The sequence below is a fragment of the Emydura macquarii genome, unplaced genomic scaffold (genome assembly GCF_026122565.2).
Source record: "Emydura macquarii macquarii isolate MOO-44397 ecotype Brisbane River unplaced genomic scaffold, CSIRO-AGI_Emac_v2 contig_212, whole genome shotgun sequence".
NCBI lineage: Eukaryota > Metazoa > Chordata > Testudines > Chelidae > Emydura > Emydura macquarii.
In genome coordinates, this window is record NW_027130349.1 from 681,367 (window position 1) to 702,000 (window position 20,634).

At 47.2% G+C, this 20,634-nt stretch overlaps 1 protein-coding gene across 1 annotated transcript; it reads right to left on the minus strand.

The window, feature by feature from the left end:
* Positions 1 to 1,807: 1,807 nt before the first annotated feature.
* On the minus strand, positions 1,808 to 18,931 carry LOC137151781 (transthyretin-like). The gene is made up of 4 exons (XM_067546208.1): positions 18,810 to 18,931; positions 16,762 to 16,892; positions 14,175 to 14,310; positions 1,808 to 2,263 (listed from the first exon to the last, which is right to left on the minus strand). Exons 1-4 carry the CDS (start codon positions 18,876 to 18,878, stop codon positions 2,141 to 2,143), a joined length of 459 nt encoding a protein of 152 aa, XP_067402309.1. The 5' UTR covers positions 18,879 to 18,931; the 3' UTR covers positions 1,808 to 2,140.
* Positions 18,932 to 20,634: the final 1,703 nt, after the last annotated feature.

A 20,634-nucleotide genomic window follows, 5' to 3' on the forward strand; every position in this document is an offset into this window, starting at 1 on the left:
CAGGAGGTCATCTAGTCCAACCCCCTGCTCAAAGCAGGACCAACCCCAACTAAATCATCCCAGCCAGGGCTTTGTTAAGCTGCATCTTAAAAACCTATAAGGATGGAGATTCCACCATCTTCCCAGGTAACCCAGTTCTGTGTTTCACCACCCTCCTAGTGAAAAAGTTGTTCCTACTATCCAACCTAGACCTCTTCCACTGCAGCTTGAGACCAGTTCTGTCATCTACTGCTGAGAATAGCCTAGCTCCATCCTCCCTGGGACCCCCTTTCAGGTAGTTAAAGGCTGCTATCAAATCTCCCCCCCCTCCCCCCCCCATTCTTCTCTTCTGCAGACTAAACAAGCCTAGATCCCTCAGCTTCTCCTCATAGGTCATGTGCTCCACCCCTCCCCCTAATAATTTGTTGCCCTCCTCTGGACTCTCCAATTTGTCCACATCCTTTCTGTAGTGCGGGGGAGGGCTCAAAACTAGACACAATACTCCAAATGTAGCCTCACCAGTGCCGAATTGAGGGGAATAATCACTTCCCTAGATTTGCTGGCAATGCTCCTACTAATGCAGCCCAATATGCCATTAGCCTTCTTGGCAATAAGGGAACACTGTTGATGCATAGCCATCTTCTTGTTAACTGTAACCCCCAGCTCCTTTTCTGCAGAACTGCCAGTTGGTCCCCAGTCTGTAGCAGTGCATGGGATTCTTCCGTCCAAAGTGCAGGACTCTGCATTTGTCCTTATTGAACCTCATCAAAAATTTTTGGCCCAATCCTCCAATTTGTATAGGTCACTCTGTATCCTATCCCTGCCCTCCAGTGTATCTACCACTCCCCCATCTTAGTGCTATTTGCAAGCTTGCTGAGGGTGCAGTCCACCCCATCCTCTGGATCATTAATAAAGATGTTGAACAAAACTTGTCCAGCAACAACCTCTGGGGCATTCCACTTGTTACCGGCTGCCAACTAGACATCAAGCCATTGATCGCTACCAGTTGAGCCCGATGATCTAGCCAGCTTTCTGTCCATCTTATAGACTATTCATCCAACTCATACTACTTTAACTTGCTGATAATATCAAAAGCTGTATCAAAAGCTTTGCTAAAGTCAAGGTATATCACATCCACTGCTTTCCCATATCCACAGAGCCAGTCATCTCATCATAGAAGGCAATCGGGTTAGTCAGGCATGACTTGCCCTGGGTGAATCCATTCTGACTGTTCTTGATCACCTTCTTCTCTTCCAAGTGCCTCAAAATGGATTCCTTGAGGCCCTGCTCCATGATTATTCAGGGGACAAAGGTCTTCATGTGTCAGTGATTCCCCCCTTCTCCTCTGTCCTTCATTTCTTTTAATTAATATTAGCTAGAGCCTCTCACAATTGTGGCCAAGCTTATATGTACTGTACAAACATAGGTAGTTATGATCTTTGTGTTAGAACTTGGGGTCTAAATAACAAATGACATACAAAGGAGGGGGGTGGTTAGATATTTTGACACACACACACATGTTTTCTTATTTATAGTTTGCATTTGCTGTTTAATTATACAAATATCAGCTATCCCTGAATGCCACACAACCTTGCCATCAGTTGTAGGCTGATTTTTGTAGGCATAGCTATGGAATTGGAGTATCAGTGAAATCAGTGGAATTCCCTGCAGGGACTCCATATTATTGCATCTTTTGGTAGGGTCTGAGCCTAAGTAAACAACGTACTGATGAAGATAATTCAGTAAGTGTCTTGTTCCATACTTTTGTTTTTGAGACTTTTTTATATTACAGATCTATTTTGCTCACTCTTCTTTGTGATAAGAACTATGACTTACTAGCCTTATGGAAGATTTCAGTTTGCTTTCAGTCTCTCAGCAATAGAGTTTCAATACAGTTTTTTACAACCCCAAGATGGTGTTTTTTCTAAAACACTTGAGTCATTGAAAACATTTTTAAGAAGAAACATTTATTGACAACCAGAGTTAGCACAATCCACAAAATAAAAATTGACTATGTAGCAGGTTGCTTGTGAGTTAGTATCTTTCATCTTCAGACACTATGTAGTAATAAGTACTTATTATTGTAGCCAAAAGTAGAATAATTCATTATAGGAAATCAATCTACAAATCTAAATTGACCAATTTAGGATAATTTGCATGGTTAGCGTGTAGTTCCTAATTCCTTTGGTTCACTAACTACAGCTGTAGTGGAATAAGAAAAGGGACTGAGGAGAGCAGCAATAGTATAATGACGATGGCCAGAATCATTAGCAGTGAATACCACCTGGAGAAGAGAAAGAAAAACACTTGTGAGCTTGAAACATAGTTGTACATTTTTAAAACCAGAAGGGACCATTGTGATCATCTTATCTGACCTGCATATAACAAGTCATAGAATTTGCCCACATTAATCCCTCCTTGAACTAGAGCATATTCTTTAGAAAAAATCCAATCTTAATTTAAATCTCTCCATTGATGGAAAATCCACCACAACCCTTGGTAACTAACCATTGGACAACTTATCCTCACTGTTAAAAACTTGCTCCTTATTTCTTGTCTAAATTTGTCTAGTTTCAACTTTCAGTCAGTGGATCTTGTTATAATTTTATCTGCTAAAATCCGAAGAGCCCTTTATTAGATTTCTTTTCCCCATGTAGGTAGCAGAAAAAGGTCAGAAAAGAAAGGACAGACAACTGTCCTGCAGCAGTTGTGGCCCCACCCTGCCTCCGAACACCACCTGCAACGTCTGCCAACGAGTCTGCGGCTCTAGGATCGGACTCCTCAGTCACCAGAGGACCAATAGATAACAAATCCTGTGAGAGAGATCATCCTGGACTTTCGAGGGATCACTGATGATACTTGACTGTGATCAACTCACCCTTTAACCTTCTCTTTGGTAAGCTAAATAGATTGAGATCCTTAAGTCTATCACTATAAGGCTTGCATTGCAATCCTTTAATTGTGGCTTTTCTCTGAACCCTCCCTAACTTGTCAATATCCTTCCAGAAGTGTGGACCTCAGAACTGGGCACAGTATTTCAGTAGCATTGCACCTGTGCCAAATCAGAGGTAATATAACTGCTCTGCTCCTCAAGATTCCCTTGTTTATATGTCTAAGGATCTCATTAACCCTTCTGGCCACAGTGTTGCACTGGGAGCTTATGTTCAGCTAATTCTTCACCATGATGCTCCAGCCCTTTTTAGAATCACCGCTTCCCAGGCTAGAGTGCCCCATCCTGTAATTATGGCCTGCATTCTTTGTTCATATATGTGTTTATTAAATCTGGTTGTATTGAAACACACGGTGTGCTTGCATCCAACTTATCAATTGCTCCAGATCGCTCTGTATCTGTATCAATCTTTTCGGTTGATGTGCTTTTTAAAAGTGCTTTTTCACCCTGAGGTATTGTTGATCATTTGTGAATCCTCCTAGGGAGACACGTTTGTGCTCTTTCTACTTGCAGCAGACTCGAAGGCATTGGTTCTCAAACTGGGGGTCATGACCCTCTGTGGTTATGTGGGGGTCGCGACTTCTGAGTCCCGGCCAGGCACGTGGCTGTGAGCTCGGAGTGCCGCCAGCTGTGGATCTGTGAGCCCTGATCCCTCCCTGCACCTGGCTGTGAGCCTCCCTGCTTCCTCCTGGCAGATGAACATGGGGAGAAGGGGGCAAACGGTGATACACAGGTACTGCTCGCTTCCCTCTCCAACGCTGTGCCCCTCCACCCCTAGGAGGCTGGGGTAGGGGGGCCAAGGTGGAGCAATGCCAGGGCTGCCTGCATCCAGGTCACTTTCCCCACCTGGGCAGTGCTGTGAGGTGAGCATTAGGACCTGATGCTCTCTTCCCACCCCTTGTGCAGGTGGGGAAAGTGGCCTGGATGCAGGGAGCCCTGACGTTGCTCCTCCCCGCCCCCCACAACCCTCTAGGGAGTTGTGGAGGAGCAGTGTTGGAGGGGGAAGCAAGCAACAATACCAGCCGCATTGTGCATGCAGGTCAGTTTCCTCAGGTGGGTGCAGGTTGAGAGGGGTGCAGAGGCTGGGGCAAAGGTGCACAGTGCAGGAGTTAGGGACGAAGAGGGGGAATGCAGTGGTTAGGGGAAAGGGGGAGTGGGGAGCCCACGAGGGCCAGGTATGATAGGGTAATGGGAGCCCATAGGAGCTGGGGCTGGGGCAATGGGGGTGGGGGGAACCTATGTGGGCAAGGAGGTCACACTCAGGCTTGCTGTGTGAAAGGGTTCACCAATACAAAAAGTTTGTTGAACCACGGCTCTACAGGTATGTAACACTGCATGCTGGCCCATCTGTTACTGGGGCTAACCATGTAACTGAAACAAGGTGATTACAGAACTATATGGTATGAACTCTGCGCTCAGTGAGAGAGGTGGAAGGCGTGTGTGGATACGTATCTTCAGATAGGAGGGAGAGGAATCCTGGGAAAGGATTAGTCAGAGAAACTATGCTAGTGAGTAAAAGTTTTGTGGAAAGACAAAAACCTTGGAGGGGGGAAAACTGGAAAAATAGGAGGCCTGGAGCAATGCTTATTTAGGCCCCCCTGCCCCAGGAGTTACCAGAGAAAGTGGAAGCAACCTCTTTCTCTTCACATGACCCCGTGTTTTTGGTAAGGTGCTGCTTAGCTCAGGGTGTGGGCAAAGGAACTGGCTACACCACTGCTCTAAGTCTCTGTTCCCTGGTGTCAACAAGGAAAAAGGGTTATTGAACCCATGGAGGGCTGTTGAAGACTATCAAGCCTGGAGAGGGCTGGGAGACTGCTTTGTTTTTTGATTTGGACTATTTTGTGTTACTTGAAAATAAGATAATTTTTACTGAGATTTGGTGGGATGGCTAAACCCCATCCACCAGGGAAGACTGCAGATCACTAGCTGAAGAGGGAAAACTGAGGCATCAATGCCAGGAAGATAAGCCCCATTACAGGTTAATAGGTGACAATTACTTGTCTGCATTAATGGTTCTTTTGTGTTGTGTTGTGTTCTGTTCAATGTGTAACACTGTTAGGTGAGATATTGATAGTCTGAACTGCTGTGCCATCAGGATACAGATGATACTCAGTTCTTCATTAGTTTCTTCAGACTTGGACTGGGCAAATTAATTGGCTTTTCTAGCATATAGCCCAGATATGGGTTGAAGGGCAGTGAGGACAGCCAAGGAAATGGCAGAGGTTAGTATCTGTCCTCTTAAACAAGTTGTTTTTTTCTGTCTTTTGTCCTTGAAGTTTGCAACGTGAGGTATTACTAATCATTGATCATCCAGAAGCAGCCAAACAGCAGCAGTAACCAAATGTGTATTTTCCATCTACATGGGTCACAGGGAGCAAATGTTCATTTAGAACAAAGTTTGTTGTCTTTCTGCTGTGCACAGTATGTAAACATTCTAGGCATTTAGGGATAGGAAAATGAACAATTAAGTGATGGTTAGTAAGCAAGCAAATCTGCAGATAGTTCACACAAGCTCTTAAGTGAATGTACCCATGTAAAACATCTCATTTTGTGAAAAGCTGTTTTAGCTCTATCCCCTGGATTCTTTTCCAGACTCTGCAGATAGGCCAGAAACCCTCTTACACCTAGATACCCTAGATTTTATTCATTTCTGGTACAGACTAGTCTTACTTACCACCACTACATACAAACAGTTCATCTACCCATTTGAAACCAGACAGAAATCTTGGAATTTCCCTTACGCATGTGGACCAAAAACTCAACCCTCCCTTATTTCAGATATCCACTATTGTTGAGAGCCCAGCGTACCATTCATTCTGTATGTGCAGTTCCAAAAGAACAATGTTCTCTCCATTCATTATTCCATAATGAAGCAGAAAACTCTAACTAACCCAACTATCCTCCCTATACAGACGTAAAACTTCATACTTTTTCTGCTAATAATCACTCTCTTGTGAGTCACAGACCCAACTTCCAGGTGAAGAGTACATACCCAGCTTCATCCAGTCCATTCTGTACATATAAGCTGCGTACCTGAAAATATTCTGTTAATCACATCAGGCTAATATCTGGTACATGTACATTAAGAGATTGTATGAACTGCAGGTGGGATTTTCAAAAGTGCCCAAGTGACATGGCATAAGTCCCATTAACTGTTCATGTTTCACCTTCTGAGTGTATTTGAGTATTTCTCTACCTTCCCTTAATTGATTATTTTTGTTCTGTACTTTAAATGCTTAACTACACTGGACATAGTCATATCCTGATCTTAAGGTTTTAATTGGCCAATTTTTAATATTTACACAATGAATTTAGGTCCTCCATACAGTTACAAGCACTATCACCTCTTCTGCAAAACTCCTAAGTTTCACATGGCAGGGTTGCTGGCACCTTGAACTCATGTTGCCTTGCACAACTCACGATTCCTGCAAAGTTCCCAGCTCCTGACGGGTAAGATTCTGCAAGATCTCTAACTACTCTTCTTCCCTTGTCCTCTACAGCACTTAATGTTCTGTGGATTCCTAATGTACCCATATCTTGAACTGCCCTGTTGAGCTTAGGAATGATATACAAAGTTCTCTCTTCGAGAGTTGCTCATATGCATTCCATTATAGATGAGTGCGCGCCCCGTGCACGAGTCTGCGGAAGCTTTTTTGCCCTAGCAACCCCGGCGGTCGGCCCTGGCGCCCCCTGGAGTGGCGCGCTGCCGACCGCGCGGGCCCCCAGTTCCTTCTTTCCGCCCGTGACAGTCAGTGGAATGCCTGCCCCTTGCTTCTCGCAAGTAGCAACCTCCAACCTTGTAGATAAGTTTTTCTGTTCTTTTAGCGTTCGCAATAGTCATTATAGTGTAAATAGAGATTAGTGTAGATAGTTAGCCCTTAGGGGCTCGTCCTTAGGAGCCATGCCGGGCTCCACGGGGTTCAAACCATGTGTGGCCTGCTCTAAGGTGTTCTCCGCCAGTGACCCCCATGATCGCTGCCTTAGATGCCTTGGGGAACAACACCGGAAAGATAAATGCCGCATTTGCAAATCTTTTAAACCCCGCACACAAAAGGACAGAGACGCTCGCCTCCGGGCGATCCTGATGGAGTCGGCACTCCGTCCCGACTCGGAGCCCTCCAGATCACCGACGGCATCGAGCATCTCATCGGTGCACAGCGCTCCTTCGGTACCACCATCGGCACCGCACAAGACGGCACCGAAAAAGAAGAAACGGCCGATGGCCGTAACTATGGACTCCCCCCTGCGACTGGTACAGCAGGGGGTGATACAGGAGGTGCCCCAGCCCCGTGCCGTTGAGGCTGTCCTGGCACCGGCATCTCCTCGTAGGGAGCCTCCCCCGACCCCAAGGGGTGGGGGAGCGCCCCTACAAGGGCCGTCGACGCCGGAGGCGTTTGCAGCGGCACGAGCCCTCATGGCCTTGCCTACGCCTCCGTCCCCCCCTTGGCCGAGGGACTTGGGGACAGCGTCTCGGGGTAAGCCCGCGCTGGGCTACCTCGGTGGGCAGAGGAGAAGGGACTCGGTGTCTCCCCCCAGATGGTCGGGGAGAGGGAGAGCAACATCCTCCCCCCCCCAGCTCCGACCACGAGTCGTCGAGCTCCTCCAAGTCACGGCATCGGGCGTGCTCTGGAGGTTCCCGGGAGACCCGTGCCACCTCCACAACCAACATAAGACACTCGGAGCCACGGCACCGGTCAGTGTTGCGGGGCAAAAACCGGCCAAAGGATACTCAGCACCGCTCCCGCTCATCCTCCAGCTCCTGGCACCAACCATCGCCGGTGCCGGACGGCTCGGTGCTGACAAGGGCTCGTCGCTCCCGATCCTCGGAGCACAGTCCGGTGTGGATCCCGGTGGCCCAGATACAAGCCCGGCACTGGTCTAGATCCCCGGATGCGCACAGAGACAGGCGCCACTCCCGTTCGGTCAGCCGGGCTTGGTTGCGGACTCCGAGCCCTTCACGCCCCTCGGCACCGGATGCTCCCGCATCCACTCAGCACCACCCACCGGCACCGAGGGCGCGAGATCGGTACAGAGACAGCCCGCGGTACCGAGTTAGATCGCGGTCGCCAACGCACTCTCTGATGCGCCGTATGGTACCGAGGGAGGACACAGCACCACGTTGGCGTTCTGAATCCCCGGTACCAAGAGAGGGGCGGTACCGCCGACGCTCGAGGTCTCGGACAGGCAGCCCGGTGCAACGTTATCGGCACCGGCGGACCTCTCAACCCCGTTCCCGCAGCCCAACACGAGCCCCGGCACCGGGCATCTTGGCACCGGGGGTCTCCCCGGGGCCACAGGTTAGCCCGGAAAGACGCCGCTCACGTAGTCCCAGGGGCCATACCGGGAAACATCGCTGCAAGACTTGGAGGTACTCATCGTCCTCCAGTGGCTCCCGTTCACGCCGGCACAGCAAGCGCCGCCATCGCCCCCCCTCATCGCGCAGCCTATCTCCAGCTAAAGGGCAGCGCAAAAGGAGCCGGAGATCTCCAAGCCCGGCTCACACAGCCATGGCGCCATACCCGGCACCGGGCCCGGTACCAACATGGGGGCAGGGGCCATGGCAATGGCCCTATTGGGGACCCTGGCCGCCCCAGACAGTGCAGGGTACAGGGTCACTCCCCTCTTCATCAAAGGCTCAACCTCCTCCTCCACCTAAGAGCCCACAAGGGGATGACCAGTCGTCCGAATACGAGTCGGACCCTATGGAAGGACCCTCCACGGGTCCCCTGCCGCAGTCCTCCTCCTCTTCTCCCCCTGATACAACTTCCAGGGACCAGAGGACCCCGCTGCCCGATTTTAAGGCACACCAAGAGCTCCTAAAAAGGCTAGCAGAAAACCTAAAAATAGACCTTAAGGAGCTCTCAGAGGAGGAGGACCCCATTTTTGGCACCCCGGCCTCTTCGGGTCCTTCCAGAGTAGCGCTCCCAGTACATGACCGCGTACTCAAATTGGTCAAGCCTATCTGGGAGACCCCCGCCTCGGCAGCTCCCACATGAAAAACGGCGGAGCGAAAATACTATGTCCCGAGTTCGAGTACCTATATAACCACCCAGCCCCAGGCACGCTGGTAGTGGACGCTGTTAATCAGCGAGAACGGCAAGGTGCCCAGGCTAATACTCCCAAAAACAAAGAATATAAAAAATTGGACCTTTTTGGGAGGAAGGTTTACTCGACCGCTGCTCTCCAGCTCCGCATAGCCAACCACCAGGCTCTTTTGGGGCGTTATAATCTAAATCTCTGGTCATCTCTCCAGAGATTTACATCGGCCCTACCCCAAGACCTTGCACTGGATTTTACCACCTTGCTCCAGGAGGGGTCAACCGTTGGAGGAGCTACGCTGCAGTCGGCCAGTGACGCTACAGACGCGGCGGGCAGAGCCATGGCATCTGGCATAGTTATGCGCCGCTCGTCCTGGCTACAGTCCTCCGGCCTCTCAACTGAGGTACAGCAGGCAATTCAAGATCTGCCTTTTGACAGCACAGGCCTGTTCTCAGAAAAGACGGACAGTAAATTACACGCCCTGAAGGACTCAAGGGCCACTCTCAGGTCATTGGGCCTGTATGTACCTCAGGCCACGAGACACCAAGGCAGACAGCAGCCCCAGAGGCAGCAGCAGACCGCTCCCAGGCTGCCCCCTCGACCACCACAACCCAGGAGAGGTCGGGATCGGTTCAGGCAATCCAACCGCCGAGACCGCCCAGGCCCTGCCAAGGGTTCCCAAGGGCCGCGGAAAAACAATAAGCGCCCTTTTTGATGGGACGCTCAAGAGCAGCACTTCGGCCATCCCCACGGCCCTCATAGCCGATCAGGATCACACCCTACCCTTCAGAGACAGGCTTCGGCCTTTCCTCCGAGAGTGGCAGGGCATAACCTCAGACCGCTGGGTGCTAAGTGTGGTGCAGAGAGGTTACGCCTTGCAGCTGTCGGCTTTCCCACCGGATTCTCCCCCTACCCCGTCCCTCTTCAGGGACCCCTCTCACGAGCAACTCCTTCTCCAGGAGGTCCGCTCCCTGCTCCGCCTAGGGGCAGTAGAGGAAGTCCCTCCTACGGAAAGGGGCAGGGGGTTTTATTCCCGGTATTTCCTTATCCCCAAGGCAAAGGGCGGCCTCAGGCCTGTTCTGGACCTTCACTGTCTCAACAGATTTATCAGGCGACACAAGTTCCACATGGTCTCCCTAGCCTCCATCATTCCTACATTGGATCCAGGGGATTGGTATGCTGCTCTCGACTTAAAAGACGCATATTTTCATGTTTCTATTCTCCCTGGCCACAGACGTTTCCTACGGTTCATGGTAGCTGGTGGCCACTACCAATTTTCAGCCCTCCCCTTTGGCCTTTCCTCAGCGCCCAGGGTCTTCACCAAGTGCATAGCGGTGGTAGCGGCCTACCTGTGGCGCAGAGGTGTTCAAATCTTCCCCTACCTAGACGATTGGTTACTTCGGGGGAAGTCCAGAAGTCATGTAACAAACAGCTTAGCCCTGACGTGCGCAACCTGCAACAGACTGGGGCTGCTCATAAACGAGCAGAAATCCACGCTGACCCCAGTACAGCGCATAGAATTCATTGGGGCCACCCTAGATGCAGTGCAGGCCAGGGCTTTCCTTCCACAGCCTCGGTTCCAAACCATGACCGCCATTATTTCCGAGTTACAGAGATTCCCCACGACAACAGCCAGGCACTGCCTCCAGCTGTTGGGGCACATGGCGGCATGTACATATGTGGTGAGGCTGGCTCGCCTCAGACTCAGGCCCCTTCAGGGATGGTTAGCCTCAGTTTATGCTCCAGCCAGACACACTCTGAGCAAGGTAGTTACTGTCCCGCCTCAAGTCCTGGCGTCCCTGAACTGGTGGACAGACCCGAGACAGATAATGGAAGGAGTCCCATTTGCAGACATTGTCCCCTCTGTAACACTGATTACAGATGCGTCCGACATCGGTTGGGGGGCCCACATGACCCACGACCTCAGTACACAAGGTCTCTGGTCACTACAGAAAAGAATGCTCCACATAAACATTCGGGAGCTCCGGGCAGTACTTCTAGCCTGCAAGGTTTTTCTCCGCTTTCTGAAAGGAAGGGTGGTGCAAGTCCTTACAGACAACACCGCAACGATGTTTTACATCAACAGACAAGGGGGAGCACGCTCTTCGGCCTTGTGCCACGAGGCGTTGCAGCTATGGGACCTTGCGGTGAGGTACGACTTCCATCTGGTTGCCTCTCACCTCCCAGGGGTGAGGAACGACGAGGCGGACCGCCTCAGCAGGTCGTTCTCACCCCGCCACGAATGGTCACTTCATGGGGAGGTTACAGCGTTTCTCTTCCGCAAGTGGGGAGTTCCCCATCTGGACCTCTTTGCCACACTACAGAACAAGAAATGCTCACTATTTTGCTCCCTGTGCGGGCGCGAGCAGAACTCCATTTCGGACGCGTTCCTGATACATTGGTCGGGGCCACTACTGTATGCCTTTCCCCCGATCCCACTGCTTCCCAAGGTGCTCTTGAAAGTCAAGAGGGACAGAGCGGATATCATCTTGATCGCACCGACATGGCCGAGACAGCATTGGTACAGTATGCTGCTCGACCTCTCCATCGCCACACCGCTCCCGCTCCCGAGACGCTACGATCTCCTCTCCCAGGAACAGGGTCGCCTGCTCCACCCAGACCTGGACTCCCTCCACCTGACGGCATGGAGGCTCCATGGCTAGCAGAGGGAGAGAGGGCTTGTTTGGAACAAGTCCAGCACGTCCTGTTGGGAAGCAGGAAACCTTCCACCCAGGTTGTATACCGCGCAAAGTGGAGACGTTTCAGTTATTGGGCACAGTCACGTGGCATTTTGCCGCTGGACTCCACTATCCAGGCCATTCTAGACTATCTCCTACACCTAAAAATGCAAGGCCTAGCCCTGGCCTCCCTAAGGGTACATCTGGCGGCCATCTCGGCCTTCCATTGCCCAGTGGAGGGGAGGTCTATCTTCTCTCACCCAATGTCCATCAGGTTTCTCAAGGGCATAGAGAGGCTGTTCTCACAAGTTCGTGAACCTCTGCCTCTCTGGGACTTAAATCTAGTCCTCGCTATTCTCACAGGTCCCCCCTTCGAGCCTATGGCTACATGCCCACTTCTGGTCCTATCGTGGAAGGTAGCCTTTCTGGTAGCCATTACATCGGCTAGGAGGGTCTCCGAGTTAAGAGCCCTGACCTCAGACCCTCCTTATACGGTCTTCTATAAAGATAAAGTGCGACTGAGACCGCACCCGGCCTTCTTGCCTAAGGTGGTGTCCCAATTTCATTATAACCAGGATATCTTCCTCCCCGTATTTTTCCCCAAACCACACGGATCGGAGGAGGAGCGGAGATGGCACTCATTGGACGTCAGGCGAGCCTTAGCTTTCTACATAGACCCGGACCAGGCCGTTCCGGATGTCCACACAACTCTTCATCGCAGTGGCGGACCGCATGAAGGGCTCACCTGTCTCCACCCAGTGCATCTCCTCCTGGATCACCACTTGCATCCGCACCTGTTATGAGATGGTGAAGGTACCACTCCCGGGACCGATTACGGCGCACTCAACCAGAGCCCAAGCCACCTCGGCGGCTTTCCTAGAACGAGTGCCCCTGCAAGATATCTGCAAAGCTGCAACCTGGTCATCGGTCCATACCTTCACCTCCTATTATGCCATCGTGCAACGGGCAAGAGAGGACGCAGCAGTTGGCAGAGCCGTGCTGAGAAGGGCTTCTCGCATCTGACTCCTTCCCACCACCAAAAGGTATGGCTATATAATCACCTATAATGGAATGCATATGAGCAACTCTTGAAGAGAGAAAACAGGGTTACTTACCAGTAACTGTTGTTCTTCGAGATGTGTTGCTCATATCCATTCCAAACCCACCCCCCGTCCCCGCTGTCGGAGTCGGCAGAAAGAAGGGACTGGGGGCCCGCGCGGTCGGCAGCGCCCTATATGCCGCGCTATACGCGCGCCACTCCAGGGGGCGCCAGGGCTGACCGCCGGGGTTGCTAGGGCAAAAAAGCTTCCGCAGACTCGTGCACGGGGCGCGCACTCACCTATAATGGAATGGATATGAGCAACACATCTCGAAGAACAACAGTTACTGGTAAGTAACCCTGTTTTTCTATATCCCGTCTGTTCTTCTTGCCATACATTGAATTTATGTTGTGTCTGCCTGGGATGAGAACTTGATAATGTATACACCTCTATACCAAACACAGTCAATTTTTGTAGATTTCAGTGATATTTAACTGTAACGTTAAGTTTTACAGTCACATGGTCTTATCGTTAGGGGGACCCCTCCAAAAAGTTACACACTTGTAAAAATGTTCAAATTGTCACTTTTTAAGCATTGCCAGGTTTTTGTTTCAGCAGAAGACTGCAACTCCTTTATACTATGGACCTGAAGTAACTGAGAGACTCTCTGTCTCTCCTCATATTGTACCCAGTATTAAAATGGTCAAACTGATCACTTCAAGATGTTTGTCTGTTGGCTGCTGGCAAAGTGTTTTCAGTGGAGAGTCCTCCACGCTGGAACTTCCACCCCTCTCCCCAAACCTGTATGCAACGCAGCTTGAGGCTGGTGATTTTCAGAGCACTTTCGAAGACTGAGGCATATCTTCAGGATTTCTTGGGGGAGGAGTGGGAAATGAACTGAAGGGATATTGTTATTAAACGATTTTATTTCTAAAGACTTTAACTGTTGCCTGCAGGTAGAACATCGGATCAATGTTTCTTTAAAAATCTAAATTAAAGAATCAAACGCACATGAAGCTGCTGTACTGGTATCACTGTGTGGCAAGCATCGATATTAAAAGCATCAGTGATGGGCCAAGGAAAATATTGATCCCTCCTCTTCCCCACTAGACTGAGGGAGAAATAGCTCTGCTATTCTTCTCCCACACGTACCCCCAAAGACCTAGGAAGGACCACTGGGTGGCTGTAGAAGTGGAGGAAAAAGTTCCTAAATGAGAAACAGGTCTAGGAGCCTGCTGTGAGAGCAAATGTGAGGCTAGTTATGGGGTATTTGGTGTGCAAAAATTCCTGTGGAGCTTTGAGTTTGCACATTTGAACTGCCCAGTGAACCTGAAGGTGTTAGTTTATGGCAAAGCCTTTGAAACTGGAGATCAGGGCACAGTAAATGGACACAATTATTAATTAAATCTGATACAACTTTGTTTTTTGTAATTTTAGGGACCATGTAGCCTTTTTAAAATGTGACATAGAAGTATAATGAATACTTACATCAGCATGTTCATGGAACGGGTTAAGGCCAAGTCCCTTCCAGTAAGTGACTGTGTCAAACTCAATCTTGTATAACCCTGTTACAAATTGTTCCTCTGTTGTAAGCACATAGATATGCCCATATTCATTGGTTTTTCTGTGTGAGAGCAAAATAACATACATTTATTTTTGTGTTCAGATGTCTGCAAGAAAGAGGCAGTATATAAGATTGAACTGCAATGACACTGTGTAGCCAGACTTCTAGGAAAACGCTGAATGTCATCTGAAATGACTTGTTCCTTTCTGTACTGTGGAGGCCTCACAAAGTCTGTCCTTGCATCAAGATCTGCCATGAGCACCCCAAAGGATGGCTGGGCTTGTAAACACATTAAAACTAGTGGTTATTTCCTCTACTATTTATTAGTACTTCACATAAGGTTGTTCCTATATCTTTTTCTTTTTAGGTGGGTATTTTGTTGCGATTTATTTATAGGAACACTTTTTGTTTAAAATTTATTTGAATTACAGTGAGATTGCCATTGGTTTAAACAAGAGTATAGTGTTGAAGTAATTGTAGTAATGAAAACTTATTAGTCCATTGAGTTGTCTGTCCTCTGCAAGCGGATAGGTTTCTTTAAATTAGTTTATCAGGACATTAGTATTAGCTAGAAACTGCAGAGTTTTGAGGGCTAGCCGATGAGGGGATGTGGAGCCTCTATTGAAATTTGTCTCCTGGTTTAACATAGCTCCTTTAAAACACTCTATTTCCACTTAATCAGTCCTACAGCGTTGGAACTAGTGATCAGATACCAGTGGACAGTATGACACTTGTATTTCATATTAACCAGTGTTTCAGTAATCCCTGTCCATTGTCTGAAATTCTAGATGCTGAGACTCATTCTCTAAATGTCTCCTTCATTGCATTTCTTCATTTCAATAAAAGGAAAAAGTTAATCAGTACCTCAGCTCAGTTCAAGTCCCTCATTTGTTTTAGTGTAAGGCAAGGGAATTCAGCACTTAATTACAAACATTTATGAACTTGTTAAATCACAGATGCCCTTTTCAGTTTTTACTAGGATGCTTTCAAGCCTGTTCTTAGAATTTTTCCTGATTGATTAAAATGTTGGTCTACTTTTTCTTTATCCTACATTGATCACTTGAAGCAACTCTCCATTTACTTAACAAACTTTCTCAACTAAGCTCCAATGACTCTTTTAGCTCAGAGTACAGTGAAGGGCTAGAGTGCACTTCTGAGAATCCCTTGTTAAAATTCCACTACCACACAGAAGTGAGGGTGGAAGTCATTTCTCTGTCTCTAATGAAGTTCAACTACTTACTGGATTCTGCATTATCATCTCTGCCAAATAGACCTAATAATAAAGAACTGTATGTTCTTTGCATCAGATGTGAGGGTTTTTTAAAAAATACCCTTAGAACCTGACCCTAGAGCGCATGCGCACCCCCACCCATCCATCCCATTTGAAATGATACTGTATTGTGTATACTACCAATATAGTCAATATATTTTTCGGGAACAAGTATACATATTTCAAGTAATGGCGTATGCTTTGAGCTGTTGTTGTTTCCTTCTTTGGGAATGAGGGCACATTTTTGTTTAAATGGGAAGACGTGACTAGCTTTTCCATTTGCTCACCCTTACTTAACGTGAGCCCTTAGGTTTGTCACAGGCTAACTCTTTAAAAAATGTATTGTTATGTCAATTGGAGCACCACTACTACAAGAATTCCTTTGTGTAATAATGTTGGAGAACTTGCATACAGTTTTGTTGTAGGTTCATTGTTGGTGTGAGGCTGGGATCCCATTAGTGTTGGATTCCTGCAGTGTGCTGACTTTCACCATCTGCTTTCTGAGATGATCCAGACTACTGTAGACCACTTGATATAGGATAATGGCTTCCCTCTCTTGGTAGCAGAAATGGCTACAAATGAAGCTCTTTAATGCTTGTTAGCCAGAACACCATACTTCTCCTGGAAGTTACTCCTGTATGTGAACAACGATCATAGATTTCTTCTTTAATAGACTATCTTGAAGCAGTATTCTTACACTCGAGTGCAGGCAGGATTCTTAACTAGAGTTTTCAAGTTCAAATGGATTAGAAGTCTCTTCTGACTATGCCATATTATTAGGTAGAAATTGGTAGGTATCCACTCTCTGACATGCTGTAGAGCAGAGGTGGAATTCAGTTCATACTAAGAATTGATGTGCTGATTGTAGCCATACAGTGAAGTGTCGTGAAGAGGAAGAGTCAAAGAGCAATTGATGGAAGAAAAGTTTTCTGTTCCATATTTCATGTTCTCTGTGAGTTTCCTCTTTGTGTTTACAATCTTTTCAAACTATTCAGAAGCCAGGCTGCTAGCTCTGCAGCTAAAATTTTCTAAAACCAAAAGACGCCCTCTTCCCCCCGCCCCATCGCCACACTCTAAATAATTGGTGTAGGCATAAATTACCTCACTACTTCTCAGATGGTAACTAATGACATTTCACATATGTTTTTAAAATGAATGCATCTAACATTTGGGTTTTCTAATCTTTGACCTCTTTTGTTGCCTCCCTCATATCCTTCTCATTATTTTATGACAGGACTTACCCTGAATTTAAGAGCACCCAGGTCTCATCTTCAGCCTTTTTATATAATTTAATTGGTACGTTGGAAGCTGGACTTCCTCTGACTGTATCTAGAATTTTCACAATAAGAGGGTGCTTGGAATCAGGAAAGCCCTGCATGTAAAGAAAAAAGAGATGTAATTCTTGTATGGCAAATTATACAGGTGTTATGGGAAAGGGCGAAGCATGCTCCTTCGAAATTTCATTTTTTTAAAATAGAGAGTATCACATTTTCATATACCACGTACATAAGTTTACTGTATAATGCAAACATTTAGCCTGCAGGATCACAGGGAAAGGAGAGTATGCTGCACCCCATAAAAGGCTGCATTCCTTGTGTGCACGGGGAACCTCTCCTCTCAGACAGAATGCCTTTCAATACTCCCTCTAGGGTGATGCAGTTCTGCATAGCATCCAATGGAGGGTTGTAGCTAAGTGGCACAGCCAAGCCCAAAGATGACAAAATACATTTCATCATGGAAGCAGGGAGTGGGGCTGGTTTGGATCCAGCAGCCTGATGTCCTCCTTTTATTGGGGGGACTAGAGGCGAGCTGTCTAGGCTAGTGGAGCACTCTCTTGGTAGGGAGAGGCTTCAGGGTGGTCACATTTATCCCCTACCTCCCTTAAATCAAGTATTGGGTTGACAAGCAGGGCACACGTGCACTCTTGCTATCCTAACCCCCTTATGGGCCAGCCCTTGAGCAAGTGTACAGGGGTGACGAAGGGTACAAGAAGTTTTCCCTGCACTTACACTCTAGGTGCTCATTAGAACAATGACTGCTTCCTGAGAAGCCAGCAACCCTAAAGGGAATGAGGATAAACCAGGACCATGCCCCTCCTCTAATCCCTTAAATAGAAAAGGAACTAGAACGCTGCAGTAGCTGTTGGTTAGTGATACAGTCTGTTTGACCGTTGTTGGTTTAAAAAATCAGGTGTCAGTTTTTTATTTAAATTTAAATTCTTAAGTTCTTATTTAAAAACTAATAACTTAAACTGAGACCCCTTTCCTCACATGTAATCCCTCTGGGGTTAAAGCTCATCTATTAAACTAACAAAGGAAACTAACAAACAAAGGAAAGCTCATCTATTAAACTAACAAACAAAATGAACTCCATGGCTTCTGACTGATTTTTCTCATTTCCTCCCAGTTTCCAGGATGAAGAGCCTCCTGCCTGCTGAGGTTTCTGATGTCAGCAGCAGCAGGACAGACTATAGCAGGAGTCATCAACTTCTGTAGATAAAGGCGTTTCTAAGCCACCACCTCGGAAGCTTTGTCAGAGCGTGGAGTGCAGCATAAGTGGAACCTGTTTTCCTCCCCACCGAAATCGGATGACCTAGCTCTAGCTAGACTCTAGCTTCCCTGAACATCAAAACCAGCCCTGTGGAGCAGAGCGTGTGGATCTCTCACATTTTTCAGAGCCACATTAGTGCCACGAGGAAGGAAATGGGCCCCTAGCCTTGGTCCCAGGCCTCTCTGAGCTGTAGATATGAAGATCCACTCCAACTACAGCATGGTGATGGGGAGAGCTGGAGCAATAAAGGAAGAGGGGGTAGGTAAGAGACTAGGCACCATTTCATCTCATTACACAGGCCTGCAGGGAGATGAGTACTCAGCTCATATAGCCACCCAACCAGTACTCCCCTTGAGATCTTGTTCAGATGAAGATGGCTTTGCTGTCTTGTGAGGGGAGGAGTTGCTTCTCAGCAGTCTCCCAAGGCTGAAACACCTTTGGAAGGAGAGAGGGATATGCATTCTCTTCCTTTCCACCCTAGATCCTTTTTGGTGGCCATTGAAATTATCCTGATAACAGGTGCTACATCCTATTACAGCCTATCTACTGGTTCCAACAACATAATAACAGCAAATGGGGGAAACACTTTTTCATAGAAATAAGAAGAGGTAGGAGAGAGCAGGGCCAATATACAATTAAAATAAATTTATTTGTCTTATTCCAATTTTCATCCTTTAAAAAAATGAGGTAGGTTGCATCAACTACACTTGGAAGGCCATCTTAATACTGAAACACTTACCAGTGGTGCAGCTTCAGAGAAAAACACCAGTCCAGCTAAGAAAACGAGAAGCAAAGAATGAAAGGCCATTCTGCTTGCAGTTTGAGTCTTTGTGTCAGCAACTAGAAACTGATGGGATTTGGGATTTTATATCCAATCACCTCAAATTAGGCTGCTTATCAAATGCCCACCTGACTTCAAACCTGCTGATTCTGATTGTTTACTTAGTAAATAATAAGAGAATAAGTAACCCACGCAACCATGAACCTTGCCTGTGGAGATGAGTCTGCTGCATTATCTTCTGTGAAATAAGGTGGCTCACATTTTGCTTCGCTGGTCCACTGATTACAATTACTTTATTGTAAATGGCCTATTTCCCCTCCATGTTTCCAGATCTATTTTACGTTGCATTTGAAGATGTGCTGTATGTGTGGGGGCTTGACAATGTGTGAGACAGTAGATTTTCCTTCTCTCTTGCACAGTAATATACTTTTCATTTGCAGTCCGGATTTCATTTTGGTCATAACATGGAAAATACTCTCATCAATATAATCAGCAGCTTTGCAATTTATCTCATGAAAACTGTCACTCTTCTCATTCTTTGCTGAAAGCAGCACTGACATCAATGTGGACCACTCCATCCTCTTAGACTGCCTCTCCATAGTTGTGCAGCTGTGTCAGGGCAAGTGGAAGCATGACAGGTGGTGGCCAATCTCCCCTCCATGCCCAAATGGATGCAAATGGCTTGTGGACATCTAGCTACCTGTTCTCAGGGTACTGTCAAATTGTGATTTAAACGCTATTATATATACCTGTAGTAAATTATGGCCAAAATTAATTGCACATGGAAAGCTGCCCCATAAAATTGAAAGAGATTTCTTTTAATTTGGTACTTTATTTTGTAATCTTAATTGTCACTCTATGCTTGTGATCAACTGGATTCTTTTTTTAATGCTGTCATTGACTTTTCTCCATAGGAGTCTTTATGTAAAGCTCTTCCCCAACCAGTCACTGGTAAACAACATCAATCACCAAGACCATCTAGCCCTCACACTGGGTGGGCAAACAGCCAGCAGCTCCCCTAAGGAGAGTCTAACCCCTCCAGAAATTTCCTAAACACCCTTCACTCTGCAATCACCCTACACATCATCAGTTCCCACCCTCACAAAAGCCATGTTTTTTTGCTGTGTCCCCAAAATATTGTGGGATGTGGCCACAAAGGATTGTCGGACTGGCATCAGGACAAGGACGTGATGCATTTGAGAGTCCTGGATGGAGAAGTTTTTTTTTAAGCAGATGTGCTCCATACAGAGCACTGAAACAAGGACCTGTTTTTTTCTGGTCTTTGTTTTTAACACGTGTATGTAGTCTTCAATTGTGTTAAACCTAGAGTTAGGTGGATAACTGAATGTGGTTAGGTAAACACATTTTGTTGTCTATATACAATTATTGTCAAATAAATATGTAGTTATTGGATGTAGCAATAGCAAGTGCAAACATACTGTTTTTCAAGCTCCAGAATAAGATTTACAAAAACTGGATACCTTTGAATCATATTGCATTGAAACAGCACCAAGTGGAAATATTTGACTTACGTTTGTAAGAGTTGTGTAACAAGGGCAGAGTCCAGAAAACAGGGAAATCCAAATAGTTAATTGTTGCTGCAGTACTTATGTGATTTATTAATTCACATGGTATTCATTTTTCTGAACAAGCTCTCAATTTAAAGAATTTGAACACCAAGGTCACTAGCAAATGAGCACTGATTATTTTTGGGAGGTACTATTTCATTATCTGTCTGTAGAGTCACTGGTATGCTACTAGAACAAAACTTTTGTTCTTGTAC